At 45.8% G+C, this 27,975-nt stretch overlaps 4 protein-coding genes across 5 annotated transcripts; 2 read left to right on the top strand and 2 right to left on the bottom strand.

Annotated features, from left to right (window-relative positions):
* Window positions 1-1,472: 1,472 nt before the first annotated feature.
* On the top strand, window positions 1,473-8,003 carry RAC3 (Rac family small GTPase 3). Of its 2 annotated transcripts, XM_035104286.2 has the most exons (6): window positions 1,473-1,613; window positions 4,707-4,778; window positions 6,362-6,479; window positions 6,852-6,914; window positions 7,221-7,380; window positions 7,603-8,003. In XM_035104286.2, exons 1-6 carry the CDS (start codon window positions 1,579-1,581, stop codon window positions 7,731-7,733), a joined length of 579 nt encoding a protein of 192 aa, XP_034960177.1. In that variant the 5' UTR covers window positions 1,473-1,578; the 3' UTR covers window positions 7,734-8,003. The 2 variants fall into 2 exon arrangements, with proteins under 2 accessions (XP_034960177.1, XP_060127888.1); XM_060271905.1 differs by lacking the exon at window positions 1,473-1,613 and having other exon boundaries at window positions 3,776-4,778.
* A 111-nt stretch (window positions 8,004-8,114) lies between these two features.
* On the bottom strand, window positions 8,115-13,670 carry DCXR (dicarbonyl and L-xylulose reductase). The gene is made up of 8 exons (XM_035104285.2): window positions 13,567-13,670; window positions 13,379-13,476; window positions 12,506-12,660; window positions 11,997-12,039; window positions 11,516-11,615; window positions 11,264-11,328; window positions 10,298-10,415; window positions 8,115-8,969 (listed from the first exon to the last, which is right to left on the bottom strand). Exons 1-8 carry the CDS (start codon window positions 13,613-13,615, stop codon window positions 8,866-8,868), a joined length of 732 nt encoding a protein of 243 aa, XP_034960176.1. The 5' UTR covers window positions 13,616-13,670; the 3' UTR covers window positions 8,115-8,865.
* Window positions 13,671-16,016: 2,346 nt separating this feature from the next.
* On the top strand, window positions 16,017-16,760 carry LOC118076326 (14-3-3 protein gamma-like). Its single transcript, XM_035098993.1, has one exon. It carries the CDS (start codon window positions 16,017-16,019, stop codon window positions 16,758-16,760), a length of 744 nt encoding a protein of 247 aa, XP_034954884.1.
* A 618-nt stretch (window positions 16,761-17,378) lies between these two features.
* RFNG (RFNG O-fucosylpeptide 3-beta-N-acetylglucosaminyltransferase) lies at window positions 17,379-27,972 on the bottom strand. The gene is made up of 9 exons (XM_060271904.1): window positions 27,765-27,972; window positions 24,849-25,995; window positions 24,198-24,246; window positions 23,700-23,802; window positions 23,206-23,359; window positions 22,224-22,309; window positions 21,968-22,133; window positions 21,009-21,094; window positions 17,379-20,813 (listed from the first exon to the last, which is right to left on the bottom strand). The coding sequence occupies exons 2-9, from the start codon at window positions 25,347-25,349 to the stop codon at window positions 20,747-20,749; spliced, it is 1,212 nt and encodes a 403-aa protein (XP_060127887.1). The 5' UTR covers window positions 25,350-25,995; window positions 27,765-27,972; the 3' UTR covers window positions 17,379-20,746.
* Between the last annotated feature and the right edge of the window lie 3 nt (window positions 27,973-27,975).

Genomic DNA, 27,975 nt, shown 5'->3' with positions numbered 1-27,975 from the left:
ACACAGCCTTGTAGCTCAGTATTGCCAACACTGGCAGGCAGCAGCTCTCTAGGATTTCAGGCAGAAGACATTCCCAGCCCAACCTTGGGGATGCCAGTGAGTAAATCTTGGACCTTTTCCACACAAAGCAGATCTGAGCCACAGCCCTTTATATGTGGCCACAGGGTGGTTCACAACAGAATAACCATACTGCGCACACATAACAATTACTTCACTCTGACGCAGAAGATAAACAGCAGCATCAGACTGTTGTAGACATTAAAGGCGCAGTGGCCATGCCAGCAGAAAAGTGCCAACCCCCTAGGGTAATGTAGTGGTTGCAGTGTTTGACTCCCCACAGGGATAGGGCACTTCTGATCCTCCAGGTAATGTTGGGATCCAGCTCTCATCAGCAGGAATCTCAGCTAAAGCATCTATGACAGATGGTCATCCAAACTCACATATTTGCCCACCTCTTGGAGTAAGGGCTAGAGAACCCAGGGTTCAAATTTCCACTCAGCCATTAAGTTCTCATGGGGTGACCTTGGGCCAGTCACACTTTCTCAGCCCCACCTACTTCGCAGGCTTCTTGTGAGGATAACATGGTGCCAGCAGAATACTGGTATGACTAGCATTGGAGGTCATGGGAGTAGCCAAGGGGGGCAGGGGGTAAATCAAGTAAACTAATACAAAATACTTAACTGAGGTTCTGCTCCCCCTTCCCAATCCTGGCTATGCCTATGTTGGAGGTGGTGGTAGTCTGCCACTTGAACAAGAGTGGGGCCAATGCTATTGAGGCCATGCCCTGCTACGGGGCATCTTATGGGTGCCTGACTGGCCACTGGGAGACCAGAATGAACCTTTGCTGTGACCCAGCCAGAGCTCCACTCCTATTCTTCCAGGATCTGGAGCGCCTTGGCAGAAAAGGCAGACAGGGCATAAATGCAGGCAGCAAATAACTACTAGACTAGAAGGAGCTGCCTCTGCAGGTGCAGGGCTCTCCTTCACTGGAAGTTTCTAAACAGAGGTGGGTTGGAGGGATTCTGTAGCTGCGATTCCTGCACTGCAGGGGGTTGGACTAGACGACCCTCGGGGGACCCCTTCCAACTCCCGGGTTCTACGATGCTGTGATTGCAAAGGGCCCGATTCTGACCATCTCCCCACCCCTCCCTGTCGCCGACGGTGTTGGCTGCCTGCTGTCCCAGGCGCCACCAGGCAGTGCACCAGTCAGTTGCTAAGCTACCGCGGGTTGCTCCCAAGCTCGGAGGCGTTTGCTGGGTCCTAAGATCTGGGCATCTCCTGCAAGGTCCCTCCGCGCTGCCCCGCTTCCTTCCACACGGCTCCGCCGACGCGAGTCCAGGGGTGGCAGGGAGGGGCCACAGGACTCCCACGCTGCCTCCTCCTCCTCCTTCCCTGGCCCCGCCCGGGTCTCTCTCTCTCTCTGGCTCGCTCCCTCTCCTCCCTCCCTCCCTCCCTCCCTCTCTCTCTCTCGTTCACTGCGGCTGCGGGCGGCATCCATCGCCAAAGAAGACGAAGCACACGGAGCCCGGCGCCCGCCGCCGCCGCCGCCATCGCAGCCCGTCTCGCTGCCGGGGCTAGATGCAGGCCATCAAGTGTGTGGTCGTGGGAGACGGGTGAGCGCCGCCGGAAGGGATCGCCGTCGGGGGGCGCGGATAGGCGAGGCTGGCGCTCGGCCCAGGCGGCAGGGGACCATGTGCCGCCAGGCAAGGGTGGGGCTCTGGGCTAGCGGGGAGAGAATGAACGCAGCCGCCTCGCGGAGGGGAAGGGGATGGTGCACTGGAAGGGAGGGGGGCGTCTGGGGGAAGAGGGGGGGTGAGTTTCCACCAGCATAGGGGACCTGAGCACACGCCCATCAAGCTGCTGCCTCTTGGGGAGGCGCCTGCTTTCCTATGCTGTTGCGCCCCCCCCCTTACACACGCACCTATTGTTGCCCTACGAAACCCACCCCTCTCATTGCCTTGCTAGCTTTTGCCCCTGATCATAGCTGCTCGCCGCCCCTCTCCTCTCATTCTGTGCTGCCGCCCCCCCCTTTCTGCTGCAGTTTCCAGCAGGGGTGCCAACTTGAATAAAATATTGGGGGGAGCAGGTAAGCCCCACCCCACGTATTCCATCGCAAGACAAGGCGCGCGCACGCATACTATTTGAATGGCAATGCCCGTCAACTTTGGGGGGGGGGAGCCCCAGCAAATATTTTATGGGGACGGGAGCGAAGGGACCTGAGCCCCTAGGAGTTGGCTCCTATGGTCTCCAGGGAGGGTTTCCACCCACCCCATGCTTATTATCTGCCCCTCTGTTCGTCCTCCGGGTTTCCGCACTTAGCATCGCCATGTGGTTTGGTGGGAGTCTTTATGAAAGCCCTTCGCCTTCCCTTTCGCACGACGCCTCCCCGCCTCTCCCGCGCACATACACACAGCTGGATCGAGGAGCGGGGCGGCTGCTTTTATTGTGGTAGGGATCTGATACCGATTCAGCTAGGCGGGCTGAGATAAGATGTGTTTCCTTCTTTGAATCCTAAGGTTATATGACCGCCCTGCAGATTGGCAGAGATGGGCAAATGCCCAGTCTTGATCGAGTGCCGTTCTCTCTCACGCACACACGCACAGAGCCAAGGCTGTTTCAAATGCTATGATTTCCCAGCTTGCAGGTTTAAGTGCCACCAGCCAGGAGGATGTGTGAAGATAGCTTGGCAAGCTGACAGCAATAAGCACTGGTGCAGCAGGGTGAATCCCAAGGATGGTTACCAGCCACCTCAAATGTTCAGGCCAGCAAAGGAATACAGTATTGTGCTCAAATAACTATGTTGGGTAGATGGATTCAGGGATTTAGGGAACTGTCCTTGTGCCAGGGCTTCAGCATGTAGTGTGCTGTAGAAGGGATGTCAGTCATGGAACACAGAAGCCTGGGTTCAAAACCCCGCTCAGGGTGGGGTGTTGGGCAAATCACAGAGTCTTCGCCTACCCTACCCTATAGGGGTGAGAAAGAGGAGGTGATATCAGGTATGCTCCCTTAGCTCCTTAGAAGAAGGGTGCAATACAGATGAGATAAATGGTGGTGTGAAGTTGGGAGCCCCTAGTTCAGACATCACTTTAATGGTTAACTCTGTGGCTGGCCCTTCGGCACAGAAGATCTGGTTCAAACACAGTCAGCTATTTTTGTAGCGGTTGCCTGCCCTCTTCTGACTCTCTCTCTCCCCTCCCCACCTCATTGTTGCCCTAGCAAATCAATCTCCCACCACCCCAATCTCTCAGCTTCAGGTTCCCTGGCTTCCCCTTCCAATAGCACTGACCTACTGTACCTTACAGTGGGTTTTTAGTATTATTTAGGCGATGCACACGAATCACTTTGAATGCTCAAAAAGCATTCTGTAAATGCCACGTGATATTTATCGCAAGGCATTGGGTGGCCTAACTTCCCTGCCACCATTGATTTGGGGTATCCCCATTTATGTGCCTCATTGCTCCACTGATATGAGAAGACCGTCTTCCTGTATGCTTACAAAGATAAATTAAAAGGTTACAGTGCATAATTCTAACATAGTCAAACTGCACCTCTCACCCAATCTGTTCAGACCTTTACTCAAAGAAAAGTTAAAATAATCTCCCTGTTTGCAGATGTTGGCAATTCCTGCTTCCAGTGCTCCCCCCCCCCTTAGAAAAATAGGTACCGGTACTCAGCATGAAATTGTTACTTTAAGTGCCACACTCTTTAACGACGACAATAACAACAACAACGAGGTGCCGGTACTGCGTACTCTTGAGTACCCCCTAACAAGAAAAAGAAAAAAGCACTGCCTGTTTTAGACAATACCCAGTGAGATGGGGAAATGGCTAGGAATCAGAAGTGCGAGCATGCAAATGAAATTTCAAACACATAGGAAGGAAATGCTATGACTGGGTACAAGGTGTGTGACCTCTCTCTATGCAATGGCTTGCCATTAGGCAATGCTGGTGCTGATCTTAACAGAATCAGTCCACGGACATTATATCACAAGCATCTCTTTTAAAAATGTGTGTTGCACAGAAAAAAACAGTAGAGAGCAGTATATTTGTTTCCTACCAAATGGTTTTAACATGTATTCTCATGTACAGCACCAGCACTTCTCCTGCTGCTGCTGCTGTCTCCCCCCGAAGGCCATCTTTTTATGTGATCATGTGGGTGAAAATTTGTCCCTTTGGCTTTTGTGCTTGCTGGCTGGACCATCGAGAGATCCTTGGTATGCCAAAAGCAAGCGCAAATGTAGGATCGTTGAACACCGTTTTCCCTGTTGGAACTTAAAATCCTTGGCTATTAATTGTGTTTTCACTTTTTAACCCAATTGCACCCTGTTAGTCTCAACAATGTGGGTTTTTAAAAAAAGGTTTTTATGAGCTCAGATTAGTAGTGTGTGAAGAATTTCACTATAAGGGAGGGGTACCTTTCCAGTTGTTGCTGGACTACAACTCCAATTATCCTGATCATGGCCAAGCTGGCTGGTTCTGATTAGTGTAGTACATTGGATACCCCTGCTGTATAAGGTGTGTTTCCTGCCCTATAGAACAATTTCACTGAAGGAAGAAGTGTGGGTGTGTTAAGGATAGATCACGTATACAAGAATCTAGATCTGATCCAGTGGCTGAGAATTGGGGAAATGCACCCCATTTCCCCCCTCTCAGCCCCATGCCATCCTGTTGTGTCTATGCTGTACGGCTCTGCTTTCGTTTCTTCAGGGCTGTGGGGAAGACCTGTCTGTTGATCAGCTACACGACCAATGCCTTCCCCGGAGAATACATCCCCACTGTGTGAGTATAGAGGTTCTACTACATAGTTGTTGGATAATATGCATGTGAAGATAATATGGTGGTTTGTAGAAGTCCCACACTGGGATGCTGATACCCCTGGGTATTGAAAGAACTGGGACTCCTAGGGACACTTGAAGTGGGACAAATTGAGCAATAGTCTACTAAACCAGATAAGGTTAAGCACAAATTACTTTAAAAATAAAATTAAGTATTTTGCTGTAGGCACCTCTGCAGGGAAGCTGTAATTAGCCGTTGTTTTCCAGTGTGTGTCCACACATAGCAAAAAAATCATAGATGAGCTAGATGCCTGCTTTTTTATGTGGAATTTTGTTGGGTAAAATAGCCATAGCTGTCAATTTTCCCTTTTTTAAAGGGAAATTCCCCTATGCTGAATATGTTTCCTCGCGAGAAAAGGGAAAACTTGACAGCTATGAAAATAACCCTGGTTGTGATGGCTATAGTATCCCTCAAGGATTGTGCTTAAGAATAATAGCACTATGGGAAATGTTCACTAGAGTCGTATCATTTGCATGCTTCTACCATTCTTTCGCTTGGAAAGTAACAGAGAAAGGGTTGGCGTTAAACTTATTCTCCACCTCTGTACAGGTTGTCTGTTGAGTAACTTACTGAAATGTAATATACAGATTAACTCAGGTTACTTCTGCTCTAGCACTCTTTGACAATCCTGAGGCATTGCTTTTCTGCTCTCAACTGGAAGCAGAATTAAAAGGGAAGTTCAACAGATCACTTAATATATTATCCTGCAATGCCCACCACTATGGCTGTGATCTTTTCCTATTTGCTCAGAAGTAAGTCCCATTCAGTAAATGGCCCTTCTGACATCATTGAAAAGTGTCCTGCTTGCAGGTTGTCTAAGATATCTTCCACAGTGGGGCTGCTGATGTTAATCGCCCCTCTTAAATGCCTCTCATTATTGGTGTCTCTCCTGGGGGATTTTTAAATGAATGGGGTTTAACATTACAAAACAGAACTATTTCACTATATAAAAACAAAAAGAACAAATGTTATGGGAGGAAAAGAATATTTTTAATAAAGACAGCCAGGGGCGGGGGTAGGGAGGTAGAAGAAGAGACTGTGCTACTACTTTTCAGTCATCATTAGGTTAGACAACATATGTGATTTAAGTGTGGTGGAGGAAGAAATAAACAAAGCTATGCAATTGAGGCGATGCCTTTAAACAGGCATCCCCAAACCGTTGCCCTCCAGATGTTTTGGGGCTACAACTCCCATGATCCCTAGCTAACAGGACCAGTGGTCGGGGAAGATGGGAATTGTAGTCCAAAACATCTGGAGGGCTGAAGTTTGGGGGTGCCTGCCTTAAAATGTGTAGTGACTAATTACTGCTTTAGAAGAGAGAAGTAGTTAGTAGGAAGTATTCCAGCACAACAATTAATCTAGCATGGAATTAAGGTTGCAATCTGAAACCCACCTACTTGGGAGTAATCTAAATTGCTCAGTGGGAGTAGATATGTATAGGATCGCACTGTGATACTGAGGGTGTGACCTGTGATGGTGGAGTAGAGAGTGATTCTCTGTTGCTGATGGAACATTTCCCCCTCCAGGTTTGATAATTATTCTGCCAACGTCATGGTAGATGGGAAGCCAGTAAACCTGGGCCTGTGGGATACAGCAGGACAAGAAGACTATGACAGGCTACGACCTCTTTCCTACCCACAGACAGTAAGTGATAAGGCTGCCTCTCTACAAGCGAAGTCGGATTAGATCCCCTTTTAGAGAAAGGCCCCTCCATGTCTACCAAACTAGGCAGTACTCTTGTAGACTATGCACAAATGCATTCCATGTTCTTTCTGCAACAAACAAGTTTGAATTATGTGACAATGAGGGAAATCTTCAGTTGGTTCAATAAAAAATTAAGCCAATATCACACATCCCTTTTGTGAAATCTGGTATTTTGGGGCGGGGACTAAATTGAGAGAGGGCAGTATTGGGACACAAAGAGCTTGCAGGTGTACAAGATGCATTTGCTACTCCTGTTGTTTCATCAGAAGTCACATCCCACCCTCGTCATCTGTCCTGCTTGTATCCTTGCAGGATGTTTTCCTGATCTGCTTCTCACTGGTGAGCCCAGCTTCCTTTGAAAACGTCCGAGCCAAGGTAAGAGGCTTTCTCTTAAGAATGTGGAAGTGACTACCAAGGGGCAGGCCTGTTCATAGTAGCCTAGCCAGAGATTGGCAGAGGGTGCCCTTCATCTTGCTACCCAAAGCACATGAGTGATGCCTCAAGGACAGGATTAAAAGTCAGTGAAGTAGAATCAGGGTATTTTCCTAAAGACCTCTCCCAGGCATCTTTGGCAAAGCAAAGAGCCAGGAAGGGCCACCTATCCTTAGATACCATTTTGCTTCTAGCACACAGTAACTTCTGCAGTCAAGGAGATTCACTCCCTTGCTTCTCATTTTTCAGTGGTACCCAGAAGTTCGACATCACTGCCCCAACACACCAATCATTTTGGTGGGCACCAAGCTGGATCTGAGGGATGACAAGGACACCATTGAGAGGCTGCGTGACAAGAAGCTGGCTCCCATTACCTACCCTCAAGGTCTAGCTATGGCCAGGGAAATTGGTGAGTCTTGGAAACAGGGGCTACAGGAAGCAATGGTGAACTGCATTCTCCCAACAGTTAGAAGTGTTAGCTTCTGTAGTTTTCCATCTTTTTGTCTATCATGTGCACTAGAACCGTAATGGAACCCTAAATGGAATTTTATAATCAAGGTTTAAGGATCTGAGGGGGAAGCAGAGAAATTACAAGTCTCCCTAAGTCATGTTGTCTCCTGAATTCCTCCAGGTTCGGTCAAGTACCTAGAGTGTTCTGCCCTTACACAGCGTGGCCTCAAGACTGTCTTTGATGAAGCCATCCGTGCTGTGCTCTGTCCTCCCCCCGTGAAGAAGCCTGGCAAGAAGTGCACCGTGTTCTAAGGGCATCTGAGTTCAGCATGTTATGGGTGTCTCTCCTCCTTGTTATGTGCCAGGAGGAAGCGTTCGCTGGGTGTTCCCGCAATGGGAGAGGCGGGGCCCTTCATCATGTACGAAGTCAGTGTTTTTTAAATGTCTCTTTGATTTAACGTCTGTGTCGATGTAAAAGGGCCGCATGGGAGGAGGAGGAGCTCAATGCTGTCCCCACCCCCAGGGCGGAGCAGTGGGAGGTGCATGCTCCCCATGTCTCCATGCCGGGGGGTGGGAGGGGTAATGCGTGAATGGAAAGATCAGCCCTTTATTACTACTTCTATTGGTGCTAGAGCATTGTGGCAGGAGCAGGTAACAAAGCCCAGCTGGGGCAGGGAAAGACAAATAGGACACAGGTTGAAGAAGTAGCCTTTATAGTGCTTTTATTTGCACGAGACACTAGCAAAGCTACATGATCAGTGCAGCTGTGTGCCATCCCAAGCTGCCTTTGCCTTTCAGGATATCAGCCTGTGTGCTGCTCCTCAGCTGGTTTTACAGACCATCAGCTCTCCCAAGGATGGAGAGTTGGAGGAAGGCCTCTTTACCTTGTCCAGCCTGAGCAGGACAGGGCCAGATGGCAGGAACCTTTCTGTAAGATTAAAGATGATGCAGGTGGAAAGGGTTATGGCCAACCCCTTCCTTTTTGTCAGGCGGGATGGACTGGGGGATGGAGCAGGGAGAGCTTTGGAGGGGTTGGGATGGAGACGGGTCCAGTTTTTAATCATCGTGTAGAGTGATGAGCTGAACACCTCTTATTTTATACAATAAACATTTCTCCATAAGTAAGGAAGTGTGATTTGTTCGGGGTCAGCAGCAGAAGCAAGCATCCTACAGCCCTCACTTTCCGCGTGCACCCACTAATGGAACCTTCCACTTGGTGTCTCTCTCTCTCTCTCTCTCTGCCGCAGAGATGGACAACCTGTGGCCACAACTTCCATCATCCCTGGTTATTGGCCAGGCTGATGGGAGCTGGGGCCCATGAAGATCTGGTGTTGCGGCAAGTTCCCCATCCATGTTCCACAGAATTTCGTTCCACATCTCAGTCTGTTCCGGATGACTCAGTAGGAAAAAACCACACAGGGAAGACGGAAGCAAACGCTGTATTTTAGCAGGCAAGGAATCCCCCGTCAACTGGCAGCATGGCACCTGTCGTCATGTTGCTTTGGTTGCTCAGCAGGAAGAGGATGCTGTTCACCACATCGTCCACCTCTGTAATGATAGATAGACCAGAGGCAGCTCTAGGCAATCAAGTCCACAGAACCCCCTTGAGCTTTCAGAGGTGGATGAAATGCCCCACACTCCAAACAATATTATTATTATTATTATTATTATTATTATTATTATTATTATTATTTATACCCCACCCATCTGACTGGGTTTCCCCAGCCACTCTCGGCGGCTTCCAACCAAATATTAAAAACAACACCGCATCAAACATTAATGCTGGGAGGGCGTTCCACAGGGCGGGTGCCACTACCGAGAAGGCCCTCTGTCTGGTTCCCTGTAACCTCACTTCTTGCAATGAGGGAACCGCCAGAAGGCCCTCGGTGCTGGATCTCAGTTCCGGGCTGAATGATGGGGGTGGAGACGCTCCTTCAGGTATACAGGAATGAGGCCGTTTAGGGCTTTAAAGGTCAGTACCAACATTTTGAATTGTGCTCGGAAACGTACTTGGAGCCAGTGTAGATCTCTCAGGACCGGTGTTATGTGCTCCCGGCAGCCACTCCTAGTCACTAGTCTAGTTGCCACATTCTGGATTAATTGCAGTTTCCGGGACACCTTCAAAGGTAGCCCCACATAGAGAGCATTGCAGTAGTCCAAGTGGGAGATAACTAGAGCATGCACCACTCTGGAGAGACAGTCTGCGGGCAGGTAGGGTCTCAACCTGCATACCAGATGGAGCTGGTAGACAGCCGCCCTGGACACAGAATTAACCTGTGCCTCCATGGACAGCTGTGAGTCCAAAATGATTCCCAGGCTGCGCACCTGGTCCTTCAGGGGCACAGTTGCCCTGTATTCCCCATCCTTGCACTTCCCCATGTGCTGTAGCCCCACCCCAAGATTGTTCTCTCTGGCAGATACTAGCTGGAGTCTGTCAACCAGTTATACATGTGATAGGACTCCTGCTTGTGATTTCTCCCGAGGCAGTTTTCAACGGTTGCTGTGCTTTTCAAGCAAATCCATACAGGACAGGGGTAGTATAGCCCCTGTGTGAGAACTGCACTCTTCCGACTACTGCATATGCTAGCTACATGTCTATCCGGAAAAGGGGAAATAGCAGTTTTGCCTGTCCCTTGACGGATGCCCATTTGCCATGATCTTAAATGGTAAGCAATCCTCCTTCATTTTGAGACACAATCCCTTTAGCCCAGTGGAAGCTGGGTATTTTTTTGGGGGGGGGAATCAGAGGCAAGGCAATCTCAACTGTTCCATATTACTCAGAGGAAGCTGCCATGCTGTTCTCTTTTCTACTAGGTTTCCAAAGCTACAGAAGCTCCCACTTGCGCTCCTCGTGGGAAACTGATGCTTCAAGTTACCTGCAAATTTCCCCATTGGGATGCGGCTAATCATAGGTCCAGCTTTCTGGGGATCAGTCCAGTTGAGGCGGCCCATGTCCGTCATGACAACCGTGGGGTTCACACTGTTCACCCGAATCTTGAAAAAGCAAGGGCAGGAAAGTAGATAATGAATGCAGGCTTAGCCCATACATGCCAGCAGGACACCTGTGGGGGCTTTCAGATCTTCCCCCTCTTTTATAACCATTCTTGTCCACAAACAGGCTCCAGAGACAGAGATTTTCTGTCCCAACTGGCATGTAGGAATACATGTGACACTGACTTATTCAACCATCTGATTACCTCCAGGGCAGGATCCAGCTGAGTTTTCCTCTTTGGCCAACATCGAGGATGGTGAACCGAGTGGCCCTCCCAGGTGTTATTGGACTACAACTCCCATCATCCCTGACCATGTGGCCATGTTGACTGAAACTGATGGAAATTATAGTCTGACAACATTTGGTGGGGGGGGGCACAGGTTCCTCAACACTGTCATAGGCATATATCCTGAATCAACCATTATTAGTCTTTGTTTACTCTACTCTGACTGCACTACAGTGGTACCTCTGTTTATGAACACAATTGGTTCCGGAAGTCTGTTCATAAACTGAAGCGTTTATAAACTGAAGCGAACTTTCCCATTGAAAGTAATGGCAAGTGGATTAATCCGTTCCAGACGGGTCCGGGGAGTACTTAACCCGAAGCATGGGTGTAATTGGTTCTGGAAGTCTGTTCATAAACTGAAGCGTTCATAAACTGAAGCGAACTTTCCCATTGAAAGTAATGAAAAGTGAATTAATCCGTTCCAGATGGGTCCGCGGCATTCGTAAACCGAAAATTCGTAAACCGAGGTGTTCATAAACCGAGGTTCCACTGTATAGTTCTCATGGCCCTTTCCACTCCAGATGTTCACATTCTTATAATAATTCAGCAGGGTTCAGTTCTTACCCTGTGGGGACCTAGCTCCAGAGCCATTGTCTTTGTCAGCATATCCAAGGCACTCTTGGTGGAACCTTCAACACAACAAGAGAATTTAGTGTTCTGGTTTGCTGCCTATTCATCCCCACACCCCAATCCTGCCCCTCATGCTCTCATCCATGGCCAGCTTGAACATGCATGGCTTGAAGCAATCACTGCTTGCAGATTCCACCTGTCTTTAGCAGGAAGGACAGCAGCAAAAAACCTTGTAGTTTTACTCACAGTAAACCGTGTGATCGGACAGAGCCCGATGGGATGCCTGGCTCGAGACATTCACAATGGCACCCGGCGCTCCCCTGGCAATCAGTTTCCGAGCAACAATCTGAAACGCATGGCACCCGATAAAGGGGTGAGGACATTATAGCTTGGGGTTCAATGTGCACTATCACCATTGTAACCAAAGACAAGCCTCAAGCACAGAGCAGCAGTTACATGGAGAAGTTCTAACGTACTGCAGTCCTGAATGAGCATGCGACAGTATGGTCAAAGCTCACATGTTTACCACCTTAAGGCTGTGGTCCTATGCACTTACTTGGGGGGTAAATCCCATTATTTATTTGTGAGTGTTAACTTCAGAGTAAACATGCATAGGATCGAGCTAGAATTCCTAACGGGAGGCCAGAATACTATCCCAGCCTCTGAGCCTTTTGCTTGGCAGCTCATAAGTTAGCATTGCCCTCCCAACACCGTGCAGACTTCTCACCTGGGAGACATGCAGTGCGGCCCGAAGGTTGACATTGAAAGACCTACATAAAAGCAAAGTTAGATTAAATATGCAAAGCAAAGCAGACAGCAATGGCTTGAGGTGACTGCTAGGGACCAAAGTATGCAGGGACAACACTTGTGACCTGCAATCAGAGCCCCGCCCCCCTATTTTAGCAACAGATCTGCCTTGACAATAACCAAGCAGATAAAATAAAACAAGCCCCTCCATCCCTCTCTCCAGCGGCAGGAAGAGTTGTGGTTGGTGCCTTTGTGAGCCAGCTCTTTTATTTGGCAGACTGGGACAGATTAAAATGAAAACCTCAATCTAAGATAAAGGCTTTATTACACGTCTTTCAGGATAGGATGCAGAAGGCCTCCAGGGCTCAGAATGAGGATGTGCAAGGCACATAATTGTATGACAGCTTGCAATGTGAAATTAGGCATCTCTTCCCCTAACAACCAGATACCAACAAGGGAACCTGCCTGTAGCCTCGGGTCTGGGATTACCTGTCAAAGGCCTCCTTGGTCACCTGTAGGAATGGTTGCAGCAGTGCTACAGCAGCATTATTCACCAACAGGTCAATATCCCCCACTGTGCTCAGTGCTGCCTCTGTGGCCTCCCAATTGCCTAAGTCTATGCATAGCGTCTGGATGCCAGGGCACTAAGAACAGAGAAAACAGAAAGAGATCAGGCTTAAGCTAGTGGGTCAGAAGAGAATCTGGGTCTGCTGGTGCCCTAGTTCCTGTTCTTCCAACAAACATACAGATGCACAGAATAGGCTGAAGACGTATGTGGTTGATGGTTCAAGATTAGGGTTGTCAGATCCTATATTCACCCTGAAATTAATTTTGTATCATTAGGGGCACTTTTACACAAGTGTGTGTGTGACATCGTCTGCATCTCATGAGATGTAACATCTTGGATGAGGGATAGCTCGGTTGGTAGAGAGCATGAGACACTTAATCTCAGTGTCATGGGTTCGAGCCCCAGGTTGGGCGAAAGATTCCTGCATTCCCGGGGTTGGCTCAGAATGATGATCCTTGTGGTCCTTTCCAACTCGTAGGATTCTATGTAAGATCTACACAAGCCGGAATGTGCATTTCACATTTTGTACCCTGCATTAATAATAATCACAGAAATGGTGCCACAGGTGAAAATATACACCCTGAATAGTGTAGGTAGGGATAATAAATTCAGCAAGTGAAGCTTTTCTCAACACCACCGTGTCTCCACGATGATCAGCTATCTATATAGGATCAGGGATCAGCTGGTGGGTAGGTGGGAGCCGGAGTGTGGGCAACCCTAGCCAGTAAGAGCCCTCTCAGAAGCTTGACGACCCTGCACGAGCTTTTCTGAAAGAGGCATTGAAGAAGGACTACCTCCTTTTGCAGGTGGTCGAGATCCGCCTGGGTCCGGCTCAGCGCGACCACCTGGGCCCCGGCACGGCTGAGCGCCACCGCCACCGCCCGGCCGATCCCTGCAAAAAGGAGTAAAGAAATGCCTCTTTAATGGACGAAGAGAGTGTGCGGGGGCCGTTGCTTTCAGGCCGGAGGCCCCTGGCCGGTACCTTTGCCCGCCCCCGTCACCAGAGCCCGGCGTCCCGAGAAGCCCTCCATCTCCCGCCGTGGCGCAGAAAGTCTGGAGTCCGGAGTCCCCGCCTCGGGGCGAAGATCAGAGCCTGGGGCGTGCAAAGAGGGAGGCGGGGCAAGACCGGGACCGCCCCTCTCGCACCCTGCCAATCACAGCTCGCCTCAGAACCGCCCCTTCCCTCCAGCTTGAAAACGGGGCTCCTTTTCTCCAGTCTCAGGTTTACTCCGCCCACAAGATGTAAACAGTAGCGGACTAGCCTTTCCTTTGTCTAAAGATGGGTCTGCTCCGTTACTTCTGGCGCCATGTTTCCCCGCTTCTTATTAAGCCTGGGGGATTTTGTAGCTGCTGTTCCCTAAGAGGCAATGGAGAATGCGAAGATTTCCCGTCTCCCTAGGAATGGGGACCTTCTCCCCAGTCCCGCTCATTCTTTTTCTTTCAATTTGCAACATCTTAAAACTTGCCCTGCACAGATATTGTCCACGGTGTTTTGTTTTTAACCCCCATTTTGCAGGCGGGGTGAGGCGGGACCGGAGAGGATGTCACATGTGTCTGTCAATGTAATTCATTTTTTAATATTACTATCAACCTCATATTGCAGGTCGGGAGGGCTGAGAAGGAAAGCGGTTTATGGCAGCCCTTTAGTGTTGCCCGCTGGGTGTTGTTAATCCTCAAATTGCTAAATTGCCTCCCTCAAGCAAGTGCCTAGAAGAAAGAAAAACCCAAGTTCAACTGAGTGTGGTATTTTCCATTCATTTGCACGCTGGCCCTTTTGCGCTTTTACCCGTCTTCACAAATGATTTTAAATAATAATAATAAATAAACTGGCTGTGAGGGACACTGATCATGGGTGATTCTTACTGGCAACATTCAGGTAAATGTCTCTGGTACTTTAATGGTCCATTCTTACACTTCCATAATCCCATTGTTACTGGACACCCCCTCTTAAAAAAATAAAATAAAATAAAAAAGACAGTCCTCAGGCTCTTACCTGCTCCGTGAACTCAGATCACCATCACAGGACTGAAAACAAGCTATTGGATATCGTATTTGCTGGATTCTGAATCAGTGTGCATTCAGTATTTATCTTTATGCATGTCCAAGGTAGTTCACACAAATAAATAAATAAATAAAACAGTAAAATAAACAAACAGCAGTGAAATATATCTAATCAGGTTAAAAAGCCTAGGGGAATATTTTTATTTAATTATATGAAGAAAGTATTCTGCAGCACCATATCATAAAACGTATCGGGGGTGCACACTATAACACATACATACAATACAATCTCAACCCTTGCTTTTTCATGCAAAACCATTTGCAGTCGTTTTCGGTCATCAACAGCTATCAGTCAGTCAATCACCCATTTCCACCACCCTTCTGAGTAATCCCCACTCCCCATCCCCACCCCTCCCCACCCCTTCTCTACATAAGTGCCTGGGGACTCCCATTTCACTGTATCTGAAGAAGTGTGCATGCACACGAAAGCTCATACCAAAATAAAAACTTAGTTGGTCTTTAAGGTGCTACTGAAAGAATTTTTTTATTTTACTTCGACCCAGACCAACACGGCTACCTACCTGTAACATACAATATTGTTTAATTTAAACTTAATAATAAAGAACTATTACCTTCATTAAATATCTATACTGCCCTCCATCCATGGATCTCAGAAGGGGTTCACAACACAAGCAAACATGCATCAATATAGGGCCCAGGTGAGCCTCCATTAGGAGCAAATTCTGTAAGCAGGGTGGGTGCAACTGATAAAGCCCTCCTTGGTCACCACTGGTGACCAGGAATTCCACATAGGCGAGGAGGGACAGAGTGTCGTTTCACCTTTGTGAAGTGACTCAGCTTCCATATTTGGAGGACAGGGAGTCATGTCCTCCATAGTCAGTGTGGAAATTAGCTGGGATGGGGAGGAAGTGAAGCCGCCTCTGCAGCCTCCACAAACACAGCAGACTGGTGACAGTGTTTTTCTACTTTGCCTGCCAGCTATGCTTCTAGCCTGCTATTCTTCACCAGCCTACTTTTTAGTTGTAAGAAAGGCCCCGGTAACTTTCGAGACCTTAGTAACAAGGCTGGCATATCTTTACTAACCCACATTTCGTGCGATTGTGCCGTGACACCTTTTGATCATCGTCTGTGTTTTGATTCTGTAACACTTGTGTTGGGACATCACACCGCATTTCCAAACACAACAGATGACGTGCTACTTGAGGCCTGTCACTTGACAGAATTTCCTACTCTAAAGGCAGCAGGATCCCTGTTAATCTACCACCCAGCTTTTTGTGGAAATAAAATTGGCTGCTTCGGAACATTCCAGAACATTCCTGTCCCTGTGACATCACTTGCTGCCTGCCACACAGCTGGAATCTCCCCCTGGCCCATTCAGGCCAGTCTGCGACTGCTGGCCTCTCCCTGTCAATGTTGAGCCGCAAGCAGCTGGTGCAGGCAGCACAGCTAGCAGAACAATGTGGCAGGTACAAGGAGATGGCCACTGCCATGAGGCAGCTTGTGATGGAAGGGAAAGACCCACTAACCCACGAGGAGAAGACCCTGCTTTCTGAGGCCTACAAGCTCCTAACACAGGAGCGGTGCTCTTCTTGGCGACGGCTAAAGCACTCCGTGGAGAAAGGGGTTGGAAAGCAGAAGGAACAAGCACAAGCTTACCGCGAGACCATAAAGAAGGAGCTGGAAGCAGAGTGTTGGGAGATCCTCGGCCTCTTAGACCATGTACTGCTGAAGCACTGCAGTGACACAGATTATGAAAGCCGGGCATTTTACCTGAAGATGAAAGGGGACAACTACCGCTTCTTAGCTGAGGTGGCCCTGCCTGATGAGAAGGAGACGCTTGTGAAATCTGCGCAGAAAGTTTATGGGGAGGCTCAGGAAATCAGTCAGTGGCATTTGGAACCTACTCATCCGTTGGCTTTGGCTTTGGCTCTGAATTACTCCATCCTTTATTACGAGGTTCTCAACAACCCTCAGCAGGCAACCAAACTGGCCAAGGCTGCGTTCGATAAGGCAATCGCTGGACTGGAGACTCTCAGCCTAGAGTATTACAAGGAATCTACAGTCATCATGCAGCACCTGAGGGACAACATTGTGCAGTGGACTGGTACCCAACCACAGCAGGAGGAGAGCAACGGGGGAGAGCTTGAAGGCTAACAACTAGAGTCCTGAAACTGGCATTTTAACCACACTGAAATGAACCATAGAATCCAATGACGAGCAGCAGCAATACAGACTCCTTGTAGCCTTTGTATTACATTTGCCAGGTACCAGACCCGTTCCATAGATGACTAATTTAAAGGCAGGTGTCCCTGCTAGAAATAATAGCCCATTCCTAATGCACTTTGGCTGTACTGCTGTAAAGGTTTAAATCTTACAGGATATTATGTAATGCTAGGGACTAACAAAAAAAATTAAATCTTGCCATCGCACCCTGATCCTCTTCTCCGTGCCATTTACTACTCCCCGCTTGAGAGTAGATGAAACACATGCTTCAGATAAACTCCTGGCAACACCTAGAAGAAATTGGCAGAACAGACTGGTATCTTTCAGTGTGTTAAGACATATACTGTGGAGAATGTTCAGAGATAGGTAAACAAACAAACACACAGAGAGATAGGTAAACATTGTGTTATGGCTTTAGTTAATGCTGGAAGGAACCAATTCAGCATGGTACTTTGTGCAAAATACTTTTGCAGAGCTTAAGAGTTGAATCACCTTTGTCAAACCGTTTGAAAAAACCATTCCTGAGACATTAGATTAATACTATTATCACATGGTCAGGGTGACTGGGTCACAGCAAGAGGCACTGGTTGTTTCTAAACAAACATTTCCCCCGTTAAAATTAAGCACTGGAATGTGAACCATTCTAAATTCTTAGACATACATTTAAAAGGTTTTGAAATGCTTACAATCTCTCAGATAATCAGCATGTAGGTTTATTCTAATATTGCATTTTAGATAGGGAAAATGTATTAAATGCATGTTTTCAGCAGGGACCCATTATGAGGATGCATGTATACAGTATTAACTAGGTCCTGAATACCATTCAAAAACATGGTACAGCAACTCAGAATGAAAGCAGAGTCAGTGAAACACTTTATTTTTTAGATTCATTTTCTAGAAAAGAAATGTGGTAGTTGCTAAACCAGAAAGTGCCAACATCATTTGCTCAAAGCGAAAATTTGCACATAAGCAAATTGAGCATGGCTAAATTGTCAAAGAAGTGCATGTGAACAAAGCAGAAGATCTTAAGGTCTCAATTAAGTCTGGAAAGCTGACACCACCACCTTATGCACTGCAGGGCTTGAGTTTATTCTCCTGTGCCTCAAAACCATCTTCAAGCCTTTGCTGACGCTCAATCAGACATCACAGCTAGTTGCAGACTTGACTCATTTTACTCTACTAAAACTTTAAGAACTGTGGTGTTTATCAAAAGCCATTAGAATCATAGAGTTGGAAAGGAACACAAGGGTCACCTAATCCAACCCCCTGCAATGTAGGAATCTTTTGCTCAATGTGGGTCTCAAACCCATGACCCTGAGATTAAGGGCCTCATGCTCTAACAACTGAGCTATACTGGGTTCAGTGCTCCTTTCAGTGCTGTGTAGAGAGGCAGTTGGCTGTGCCAAGGTTTTTCACGGTTGAGAATAAAAAAAAACCACACTTCTAAAAATTGCTATTTATCATTATCATTTATTAAATTTCTATATCATCCTTTTTCAGAGGATCACAGGGTGGTTTACAATAAAATATTTATTTTGGGGGGAGGGGGGAGATTTCACTGGGAATGCTCCTGCATTCAGAAATAGCAGCAAAGGCTGCAACAGTCTAATCATGCACAAACAATTCAACACTCCAAGCACTTCACTTATCGCCAGTGCTCTGCACAGACAATAAGCAGGTATGCTCTATTAGCAGGGATAGCCACCATGGTGCCCTCTATATGGGGTTGGACTACAACTTCCACTATCCCCATTAGCCATACTGGCTGAAGATGATGGGAGCTGGAGTCCAGCATCCATACAGCACCACAGAACACCTGCTCTATAGCCTAGAATGGGAAATTATGTGTCAAGGAAACCAAATTCAGAAGTATGCAAATGTGCATTAAAATAGGCAGACCTGTTTCAGGAAGCTTTTAATGTTTCATGTTGTGGTGGTTGTTTTTCCTGTGTTTTTCTTGGAAGCCATCCAGCATGGCAGGGCCAACCCAGTAAGATGGGCAGGGTATAAGAAATAAATGGTTGCTGTTGTTTGTTAAGGAGGCCGAGAGTCATTAAGAGGCCCTTAACAAACTGTCTTCATGACTATTAAAGTAGCATGAGTTCCTTAAATAGATGGTGTGGTACCTTCATTTTTTTATGTCGCAAAGAGAGGCCTGCTAAACTGATAGTTTGTCAACATTTCAGTTATTACTTATTTCATCTCAGGGCTGCACACACAGGGTTCCTTCACCTTTTCCCAAAATGCAACCTACTTTTAACTTTTTGGTGAATGCTGCAACAGTATTTACAAGGTGGGTTATACCATGCCAGTATGGTGTAAGTTTGTAGTTTATAGTGTAAGTTTGTAGCATATTATTCTATGCTAGCTGAAGACTGATTGCAGAGAATATTAAACATTAACACTTCCAGGATTATAAAACGTCCTTTATAGAGTTGATCCAGTCCATCATGGAAAAAGTCCTTAAATAGTATCACATACATCATGTGTTAACAAATGTTCTTTCCTCATATATCCAGCATATTGATTGTGGAATGCATCAAGAAGAGGAGACAAGCTACAATACAAAAAGCAATAAACGTATAGTGGTCCAGCCAAGATAAATGGGGGTTTCAATTATATTAGTTAGTGGTCAGGGCACAGAATGCTCAAGACAAATAGGTGTGGGACTTGGAGGTAACAGTGTACAGTATGTATATGAATTTCATCCAGGCAAGAGTGAAATACAGTACAGTGGTACCTCTACTTACGAATTTAATGCGTTCCGAATGCACATTCGTAAGTCGAAAAAAATTGTAAGTCGAATCCCATAGGAATGCATTGGGAGAAAAAAATCGTAAGTAGAAGCAACCCTATCTAAAAATTCATAAGTAGAAAAAATCCTATCTAAACCGCATCCAAGATCGCAGACGGAGCTCCATTCGTAAGTAGAAACATTCGTAAGTAGAGTCATTCATAAGTAGAGGTACCACTGTACATGTATAAGATAGCTTTCAAATGGCCATAAAGGCAAGTGGCTCTGCTATAGCATGGAACACAGGAGCAGGATAGAATAAAATAATTGTAGTGTTGGAGAGGACCTGATGGGCATCTAGTTCAACCCCCTGCAATGCAGGAATCACAGCTAAACAATCCCTGACAGAGGCCACCCACCTCTTTAAAACCTCCAATTAAGGATAGTTCACCACCACCTTCTGAGGTTGTCTGTTGCACTGTCAAAACAGTTCTCCCTATCAGAAAAGTTCTTCTCAATGTTTAATTGGAATCTCCTTTCTGGAATTTGAATCCATTGCTTCAGGTACTACACACTGGAGCAGCAAAAAAAGCAAGCTTACTCCATGTGACAGCCCTTCAGATATTTGAAGATTGTATCACTTCTCAGGGTATTTCTGATAATATGCACCCTGTAAATACTGGTCTACTTTATAATCATTAGTAGGTAAGCAGTCACTAGCATTTCTAGTGTGGTTCCACGATACAGATGCTGAGGCAGAATAAACAACAGGCTACGACTTCTTGATTACACTATTTTTCCATTAAAAATCCCCTCGTTTTCCCATGTGAAGTCTCAAAACAAAGCTTTGTGCTTTCCTCCAAGCATTCTAGCGGAAAGAAGATTAGCCCTCAACTATGTTGCTACAGTGCCATACTGTAACATTCCTGAGGTTGTACAAATGCAATGCAATAGGAAGTAGGTTTGGCTAACATGACATATATGTGATCAGAAAAGGAGTGAGAAGAGCATTGCAGATATAGATTATGATGTGCTTCAAGACTAAAGATATGTCCAAAGACCATTTACAATAGTGGCCACTTGCTTTGACCTTGTCTTCTGTTTTCTCCCCAAAGACAGCTTTGGCTGCACATTTTTTTTAAAAAGGACCAGCAAGAGATACATCTGAATGTTAGGGCAGATATCAGTTCACTATTAGACTGGGGCACCATCCAGTGTCAGGGTAGAGGAGACAGTGGACAGATTTGAATCTGCAAATAGAAAGAAAATTAGAAACTGTCAGAGGAGTTAACACAACTTGGCCTGAAATATACAAAGCCACCAGTGCAGGGACATTGGCCATAACTTGACAGTATATTTTGCTGGCAAAGAAATGCCATTTCTTATTCTTGTGCTTGGATTTATTAGTCAAATTGATTTCACTTGAAAAATGGTTACATACGCACCGAGTTGGGTCTTGCTGTATACTGAACACTTCACCCACGCTTACAACGTTGCGCCTGTTCTCAGGACCACCATAACTCAAGGTAACCTGACAGCGGGGGGAAACATGTGCTTAGAAACTGCACTTGCCAGAGTGTGGCAAGCAATACCAGAATAAAAAGTTGGCAAATGCAGAAGTGGCAGGGGAGGGACAGTGGCCTTGTGGTATTTCCAAGACAAATAGCAGAAATCATGTAAAAATAAATGGTTAACAAATAAGTTGCTGGTGAGCAATCCCTATCTGCTACTCAGGTTAATGCAAACATAGCTTAGGCTCAGACCAGATGTGTCAAAAGGAGCATATTTTCCCCAGAATGAAGAAGACCAGGATGAAGCAGGTCATTAGAGTTCCTGCCCCTTACTTTCACCTGCTAGGACTTCAGAAAGATTATGTAGCAAAACCATCAAACCACACAAGACCTGAATTTAGGGCTTATCAAACCACCAATACTATTATATTTCACAACCCCTCTCCTGCACTAGATATCCTTACATCCTGCTTGTTCATTCATTCCATTTCTCCATTCTGTTAGCAGAGGTGTAACTACCACTTGTAAATGCCTCTTCGAAGCCTGCTCCGAAGTTCAGTGGCGTTCCCTGCTTTTATTCACTGCACCACTTTCAGGCCCTCAAGGCTTTCCTCACCTCCAATTATAATAATAATAATAATAATAATATCCATATTTGTGTATGTTGTTTAAGTGTGTGTAGAGATATACTTCTTTTCCATAATTTCCCCCTTCTTGGTTTTTCCATGGTTGTGGCAAGCCTTTGGAAAAGGCATATGTATTGCTTTTATAAATCGTTACACACACCAGACTCTTAAAATAGCTTCAGCCACAAATCCACAAACATGTATCTATTTTGATGGACAGGCAAGCGGAAGAGATATCTGCATGGATTAAGGAAGATTTGTCCATACCTGTTTCAGCACAGCTTCGCCACGCAGCTGCTGCAAGTTTTCCAGATGAGAGTGGAACAAGGGGCTGCGCAAGAGTTTCACCTCCAACAGCCCCTCAATAATGTAACCAATGGTGCAGTCATCAGGAAGTCGAATTCTCTCTGCAGTGCTGATGAAGCTTCCTAGGCTGTCAAAAGGCAATAAATCAGAGAATGAAATCTTCTAGATTCTAGTAAGGCAGCAGAAAATAAGAGCAAATTGTCCAAGTAGCACATACCTAGCCCAGGGGCTCATCTTGAGGGCAAGACCTCTGCTGATGCAGAACCCTGCACCACCTGTGGCAAACCAGAACTTTGCAGTGGTCTACCAAGATAAACAAACAATATTTCTGTCAGCTTTTTGGTCACCTGGGTAAGTCAGATCCTATCCATGCACCAGGAACTCTTACATTGTTTGATCTCCAAATCCAAACACTCTCAACAGTTGGAAGGGACCACAAGGGACATCAAGTCAAACCCCCTGCAATGCAGGAATATTTTGCCCAGGGTGGGGCTCAAACCCACAACTCTGAGATTAAGGGTCTCTTGCTTTATCAAATGAGCTATCCCAGGCATACTGCTCACATAATCCTGAAGAGCAGCACAATGCGACAGCACAACAAGGATGAAGCATGGATTTGAAGGACAGAATCTGCAAGCAGAGGAAGGTGCCTACTTTCCTAAAGCGCCTCTGTAAGGTGATTTTCCATCCCAGAGTAGCGATGAGCCAGGAAGCAGCAGAAGTCATATAATTATTGCTTCACAAATTCTTACTTAGGTAGCTGTTCTTACTTAGGTATATGAAGAGAGGGGTGGAAATTATGTCTCTTGCATCTGAACCTGGCAACCCTCCGGGTATAATTTACAAAGATATCATATTTAGACTGCAGGGGGATGTGAGCAAATCGAGAGTATCAGCTGAATTACAGATGACACACCACATCCCTCTACTGCCATCTCAGTGTAGTATAGGATAAGATAATGGGATCTAAGAAAGGGTCTAACTCTGAGTGGAAGAGGCTGCAGAAAATTTCCTGTGCACCGTATGTGTTGGGAAAGTGTTCCCAAGTCACATTCTGGAATGGGATGGGAAAGCCTGGCTGTAAATAGAAAAGAAGGGGGAGGACTTCCAGGAAATTTAAGTGAGGAATACATAGTGAGTGCAAGAATCTGATTTGTTCAGTTTGAGATAACAGAGATTCAATTATAGGACATGCTCACTGATCCGTCATTCCGAACATGGTCTGCTGCTTCAATTGGATGGTCTAGGCTTGGTCTCCCCACATATATATCTTGGCTGTGTGAAAAAGCAGACAGGAGATGCAGGAGATTGTGCAGGTTCACATAGTTATCATCATCCACATGACAAAACCACCTGCAAAAAAACACACAAAAAAGACATGGAGAGACACAGAGGAGGTCCCAAGATGGCCCTTTCTACCAGGGTTTCTTTGGTGAAGGTGTCCACCTCACAGAATCACAACCATGAAAAGGCAATTGAGGCCACAATCTGAGAAGGCAAAAGTAGAGAAGCTCTTCTCAACTGAAGAAAGTTAGATCAGAAGTCAGTATCTTGATATGCTACTCATCCTTTCAGACAAATTTGGTTTCTTTTATGCTCATCAGTTGTGCTGGAGGTAGCTCATGCTAACTCACTGATGCCAGAAAGGAGAATTAAAAAATAGGCACCAATGGAAATAGTGACTCTCACTTACTTTCGCCCAGACTCCAGGAATTTATCATATTCCACGGACATCTTGCAGCAGAGAGCTTGGCGAGTGTGAACAGCTGAGCAGTTGGTATTGATTACATGGTCCCCTATAAAATAAAAATGATTAAAACAGGGGAATATGCATGATTTGTAAGAGAGATAACAAATGCAGTAGGGCTTGCATATGAAGAAATGCTCTGGGTAATATTCAGTGTGGATTGTGTAGACATCTGATACAGGCAAAGCAGAATTCAGACCATGCAGCAGTGGGGAAGCAACTATGGTTTACTCAGGTAGGGGTCTTTTATATTCCCTGCTACTTTATATCCCCTTTTTAAAAAACTGGAGATGCAAAGGATGGAACCTGGGATGTACTGCACACAAAACATGCTCTATCACTGAGCTACTGTCCCTTTCCTAGAAAGACAGCAACTTTCCTTAACATGTGTCACCTATAAATATAAATCTGTTACAACTTTCAGAAATTTGGAAAGCAGCTTACCTGCCCTGAGACGTAGCTCCTGATCATCCCAGTCTGTGAATATAAATGTCTGTGGGAAACATGGAAAACAACAAAGAAAGACTTCATATCCTGAAGATTTTGAAGTAACACTAATGTTAGTTTTAGTCTGAACATTGAGCAAGAGGACATTCTACTGGTTTCCAGCAAGCTAAAAATCAGTCTCTCTTTCCTATGTGGAAGTTTAAACAGCATTTGGCTACCTAATTTGGTGGAGAGAGAACCAAATATGTCATCTAACATTGTACAAGCAGGTTTTTGCTCAATCCAGGAAAAATTCAATCAAAACATTCCCCATGAATACCTTGCATATAACCTATATAATCTATATGTGCACATAAGAGATCCTCCATGCAAGGAAGGCTCCGTTCCATTCAGATCCCCCACCTCACATAGAAGATCTCTACACACATGTATGCCAGTTTACCCACACAGTCCCTTCTCATGCATGCTGAATATCCAGATGGCATGGTAGCCTGATATGTTACTGATGTGGGTAAGATTAGGTTGCATGGCCCCATGGCCCTCCTCATGTGGTCTCTGAATAAGTTCTATGAATTATACCTGATGAGAGATTATGAGATTTCAGTGTTAAACAAGTTCGTATTTTAGCTTGGTGGGGAGTGTTCTTACCTGCCCCTTAGCCTGAGAAATCCATGTTTGGAACAGCAAGTTCAGCCTTGTTCTATGGTACTTCCTTGTTGTTTTCACAGCAATAAAGATATCCTTCAACTTCAGCTTTTCCTTAGCAAAGACTAAAGCAGGTTCCACATGGTCTTTCATCAAATTGTCCAATTGATTAATTGGGCTGTCATTCATCTTTCTGTTAGCTTTCAGACCAGATCTCCCAGTGGTTATGATATAGTGACTCCATTTTTCTACCAGTTCTTCTTTCACCAAGGACACTATATTGCTAGCCTCATCATCCAAATGATCAATCGAACTGGATTCCACCTGCTGCAAAGTGATGTCACTGTTGCTGGAACCATTAAAAAGAAGTGGTGGCTGTGGCTGTGGATAACTTCTAGGTTTCCAGATGGCCTGGAATTTGGGGATTAGCAAGAGGAGAACTGCACAAAAGATAACCGAGAGCAGGAAGCAGATCTTACTGAGCTTAATGCAAGAAAAGCTCATTCTTCAGCCCCAAGGGCCTTTGTCATATTGTAAAGTTGCAACATTATTTCCAGGTGAGAACAACAGAAACTGATACATTTGTCAAGGTCTAGGAATTTCTCAGCAACAGAGTATAATTTTTATGGAATTCAAATACCATAGAGACCTACTTATATTTCAATTTCTAACCTCTGGACTTGTCATCCTAATAGTAAAACGCAAGAGAGTTGGCACCTGTTCCACAGGGAGAGGGGAGCCTCTAGCCACTGTATTATTTGTATATGGTAGTTCATTTAAACAACTTTAAAACTGTATATTGACAAGTATTGAGGCTGAATGTTTAAAGATGCCATGAAGCAAAAATCAAGACAGGTCTGTGCACACACAGCTTTACTCCTTATGAACACATGGAGTTGCTTTAAAGTCAGATGGCCTATCTGATCCGGTATTATTTTTAATGGCAGCAGCTCTCCAGAGTCTTAGGTAGAGGTCTTTCCTGTCACTTGCTATCTGGTCCTTTGGTTGGAGACTGAATCTCAGAGTTTCTTCATGCCAGGCATGTGCTCTATCACTAAAGTACAGCCACTTCTTATTAATGTGCATTATCAGTGTCCCATTTGCACCCTTCTTCAGGTGATAGGCACACTTTCAATAAGATGAAGTTTTTCTGTTAAAAAAAGGACATTGTTATAATATCGTAAAAACAAACATATTTAAAATTTTCTGTCTATGAACATGAGAACCAGGAATTCTTTAAAAAAATTACACATACATTATTATCGACCTCTGTGAACCAAGTTGCAAGAGATGGAAGTGCAACTAAAGCACAGTTATTTAAACTTGCTATTGCACTGCAAGTATCTGTCACATGGCCTGTCAATTTAAACCTATTTAAATATTGTAGCTGTACATGTTCCAGAAGCCAATTATTTAGTATAATCTGTAATGTATTTAATACACTAACAGAAGGGAAATAGTCGTGAATAAAAGCTTCTTAATTTATTTTTTCATATAATTATCACCTCACTTGCTGGGGAAATGAGATGAAAAAACAAAGGGTTGGATACAGATTTAGTACTTTTGGAATAGATGCACTGAAATCAATAGGACTTTATTTCAGTGCATCTATTCCTAAAGTACTAAATCTGTATCCAACCCTATGGTTTTTTCATCTCATCAATAGGCCTTGATTTCAGTGGTACAGCTCTAAATATACCTAAAGCTACAATCCTGATCCCATTTACCTGGGAGTAAGCCTCATTTACGTCTGAGCAGACATGGGTTCATATTGCACTGCAAGTATGAATCAAACTGAGTCAGATGGTATTCTTTCAAGAAAAGATTTGGAAGGAAACACACATACAAAAGGCCTCATTCCCAAACATCACATGTCTTTGAAACAAGGTTATAGCCCAAACTTGCACAATATTAGGTGCACCATCCTAAACTCATTGATTCCTGTGAGCTTGAACAAACCTAACATTGAAAAGAATCAGACATACCTGTTTCAAAGATCAGTCCTGTGTGGATGCCTGGTGGAAACCTGCCTGACATAAGTTGTTCTGAGCTTCAGCAAAGAGGGGCGAATGTGTAGTCAGTTAATATATTGTGGTTCCAATGAATGAAATGCTAAGCCTGACAAAGTGCTCCTAAGCGGTATTGAAGTTTTATCCTGACAAGCAGAAAAAACATACCCCCCCCCAGGGGAGGGGACTAAATCCTATGCATGTTTACTCAGGAAGTTCCTCTCACTGGGATCTTACAAGACTTCCTCCCAAGTAAGCATCTATAGCAGGGGTTCCCAGACAGTGGACTAGTACTCCCTGAGCTTCATTCACTTGGCCCACAGCGTGCCCGAATTAAATATTCACATTGATTTGCAGAATGTTTAGAATTCAAGTGGTAAAAAAAATGCATGCAACGTAAGAAATAAAAAGAAAAAATTAAATACAATTAAAAATCACGCGCCATGGACCACCGTGCATTATAATTCCTGCTACAGGCAGAAAAAAATAACTGAGTGGCCCGCCAAGAACATCAGCAGTTTTTGAAGTGAGGACAGTGTTTGGGAACCACTGGTTTTTAGGATTTAAAGGCCAAGCAGCCGTTCTGCCTGGCGACGGGCACACTTAAAATAAGGCATGAATTAGCAATTCCCAAAGGCCTCGCTTCTTTAACTGGGATAGCTTTTCAGCAAAAAGAGCTGATAGCGCCCGGGGAAGAGAGACTTAAAAGAGGGATAATGTCCCAGAAGCCCAATAAGTGCCCTTCGCAGCACTTTAGGCCTCTCAAGCCAGTTGCCATAGAAACAACCGCTCTTCCGCACCCCGGTTGGTCACCATGGCAACAAGGACACACACACACCTTGACATCCCCCCACCCTTCTCCCGCCGCCGCGGCCATCCTGACCCTCCTTCTCCTCCTCTCGCCTCCTACCTACGCGCAGCGTCTCCAAGGCTGTTTCTACGGCTGAGGGACGCGGGAGCCGTCTCGCTGCGCGTCTTAACTCACCCGTCGCTCAGCTTAGGATCCGGCGCCATCCGCCGAGCAGATCGCCAGGGACGCAGCGGGGGCTGGGGGGCGGGGAAGCGCGTTGGAAGCGGGCAGCAAAGGCTCCGCGGCCCCTTTAAGGGCTTCACCTGTGGAA

Source organism: Zootoca vivipara, chromosome 2, assembly GCF_963506605.1.
Source record: "Zootoca vivipara chromosome 2, rZooViv1.1, whole genome shotgun sequence".
Taxonomy (NCBI): Eukaryota; Metazoa; Chordata; class Lepidosauria; order Squamata; family Lacertidae; genus Zootoca; species Zootoca vivipara.
Note: the sequence above shows the minus strand (reverse complement) of the source record. Positions and strands in the feature narration are given on the sequence as shown.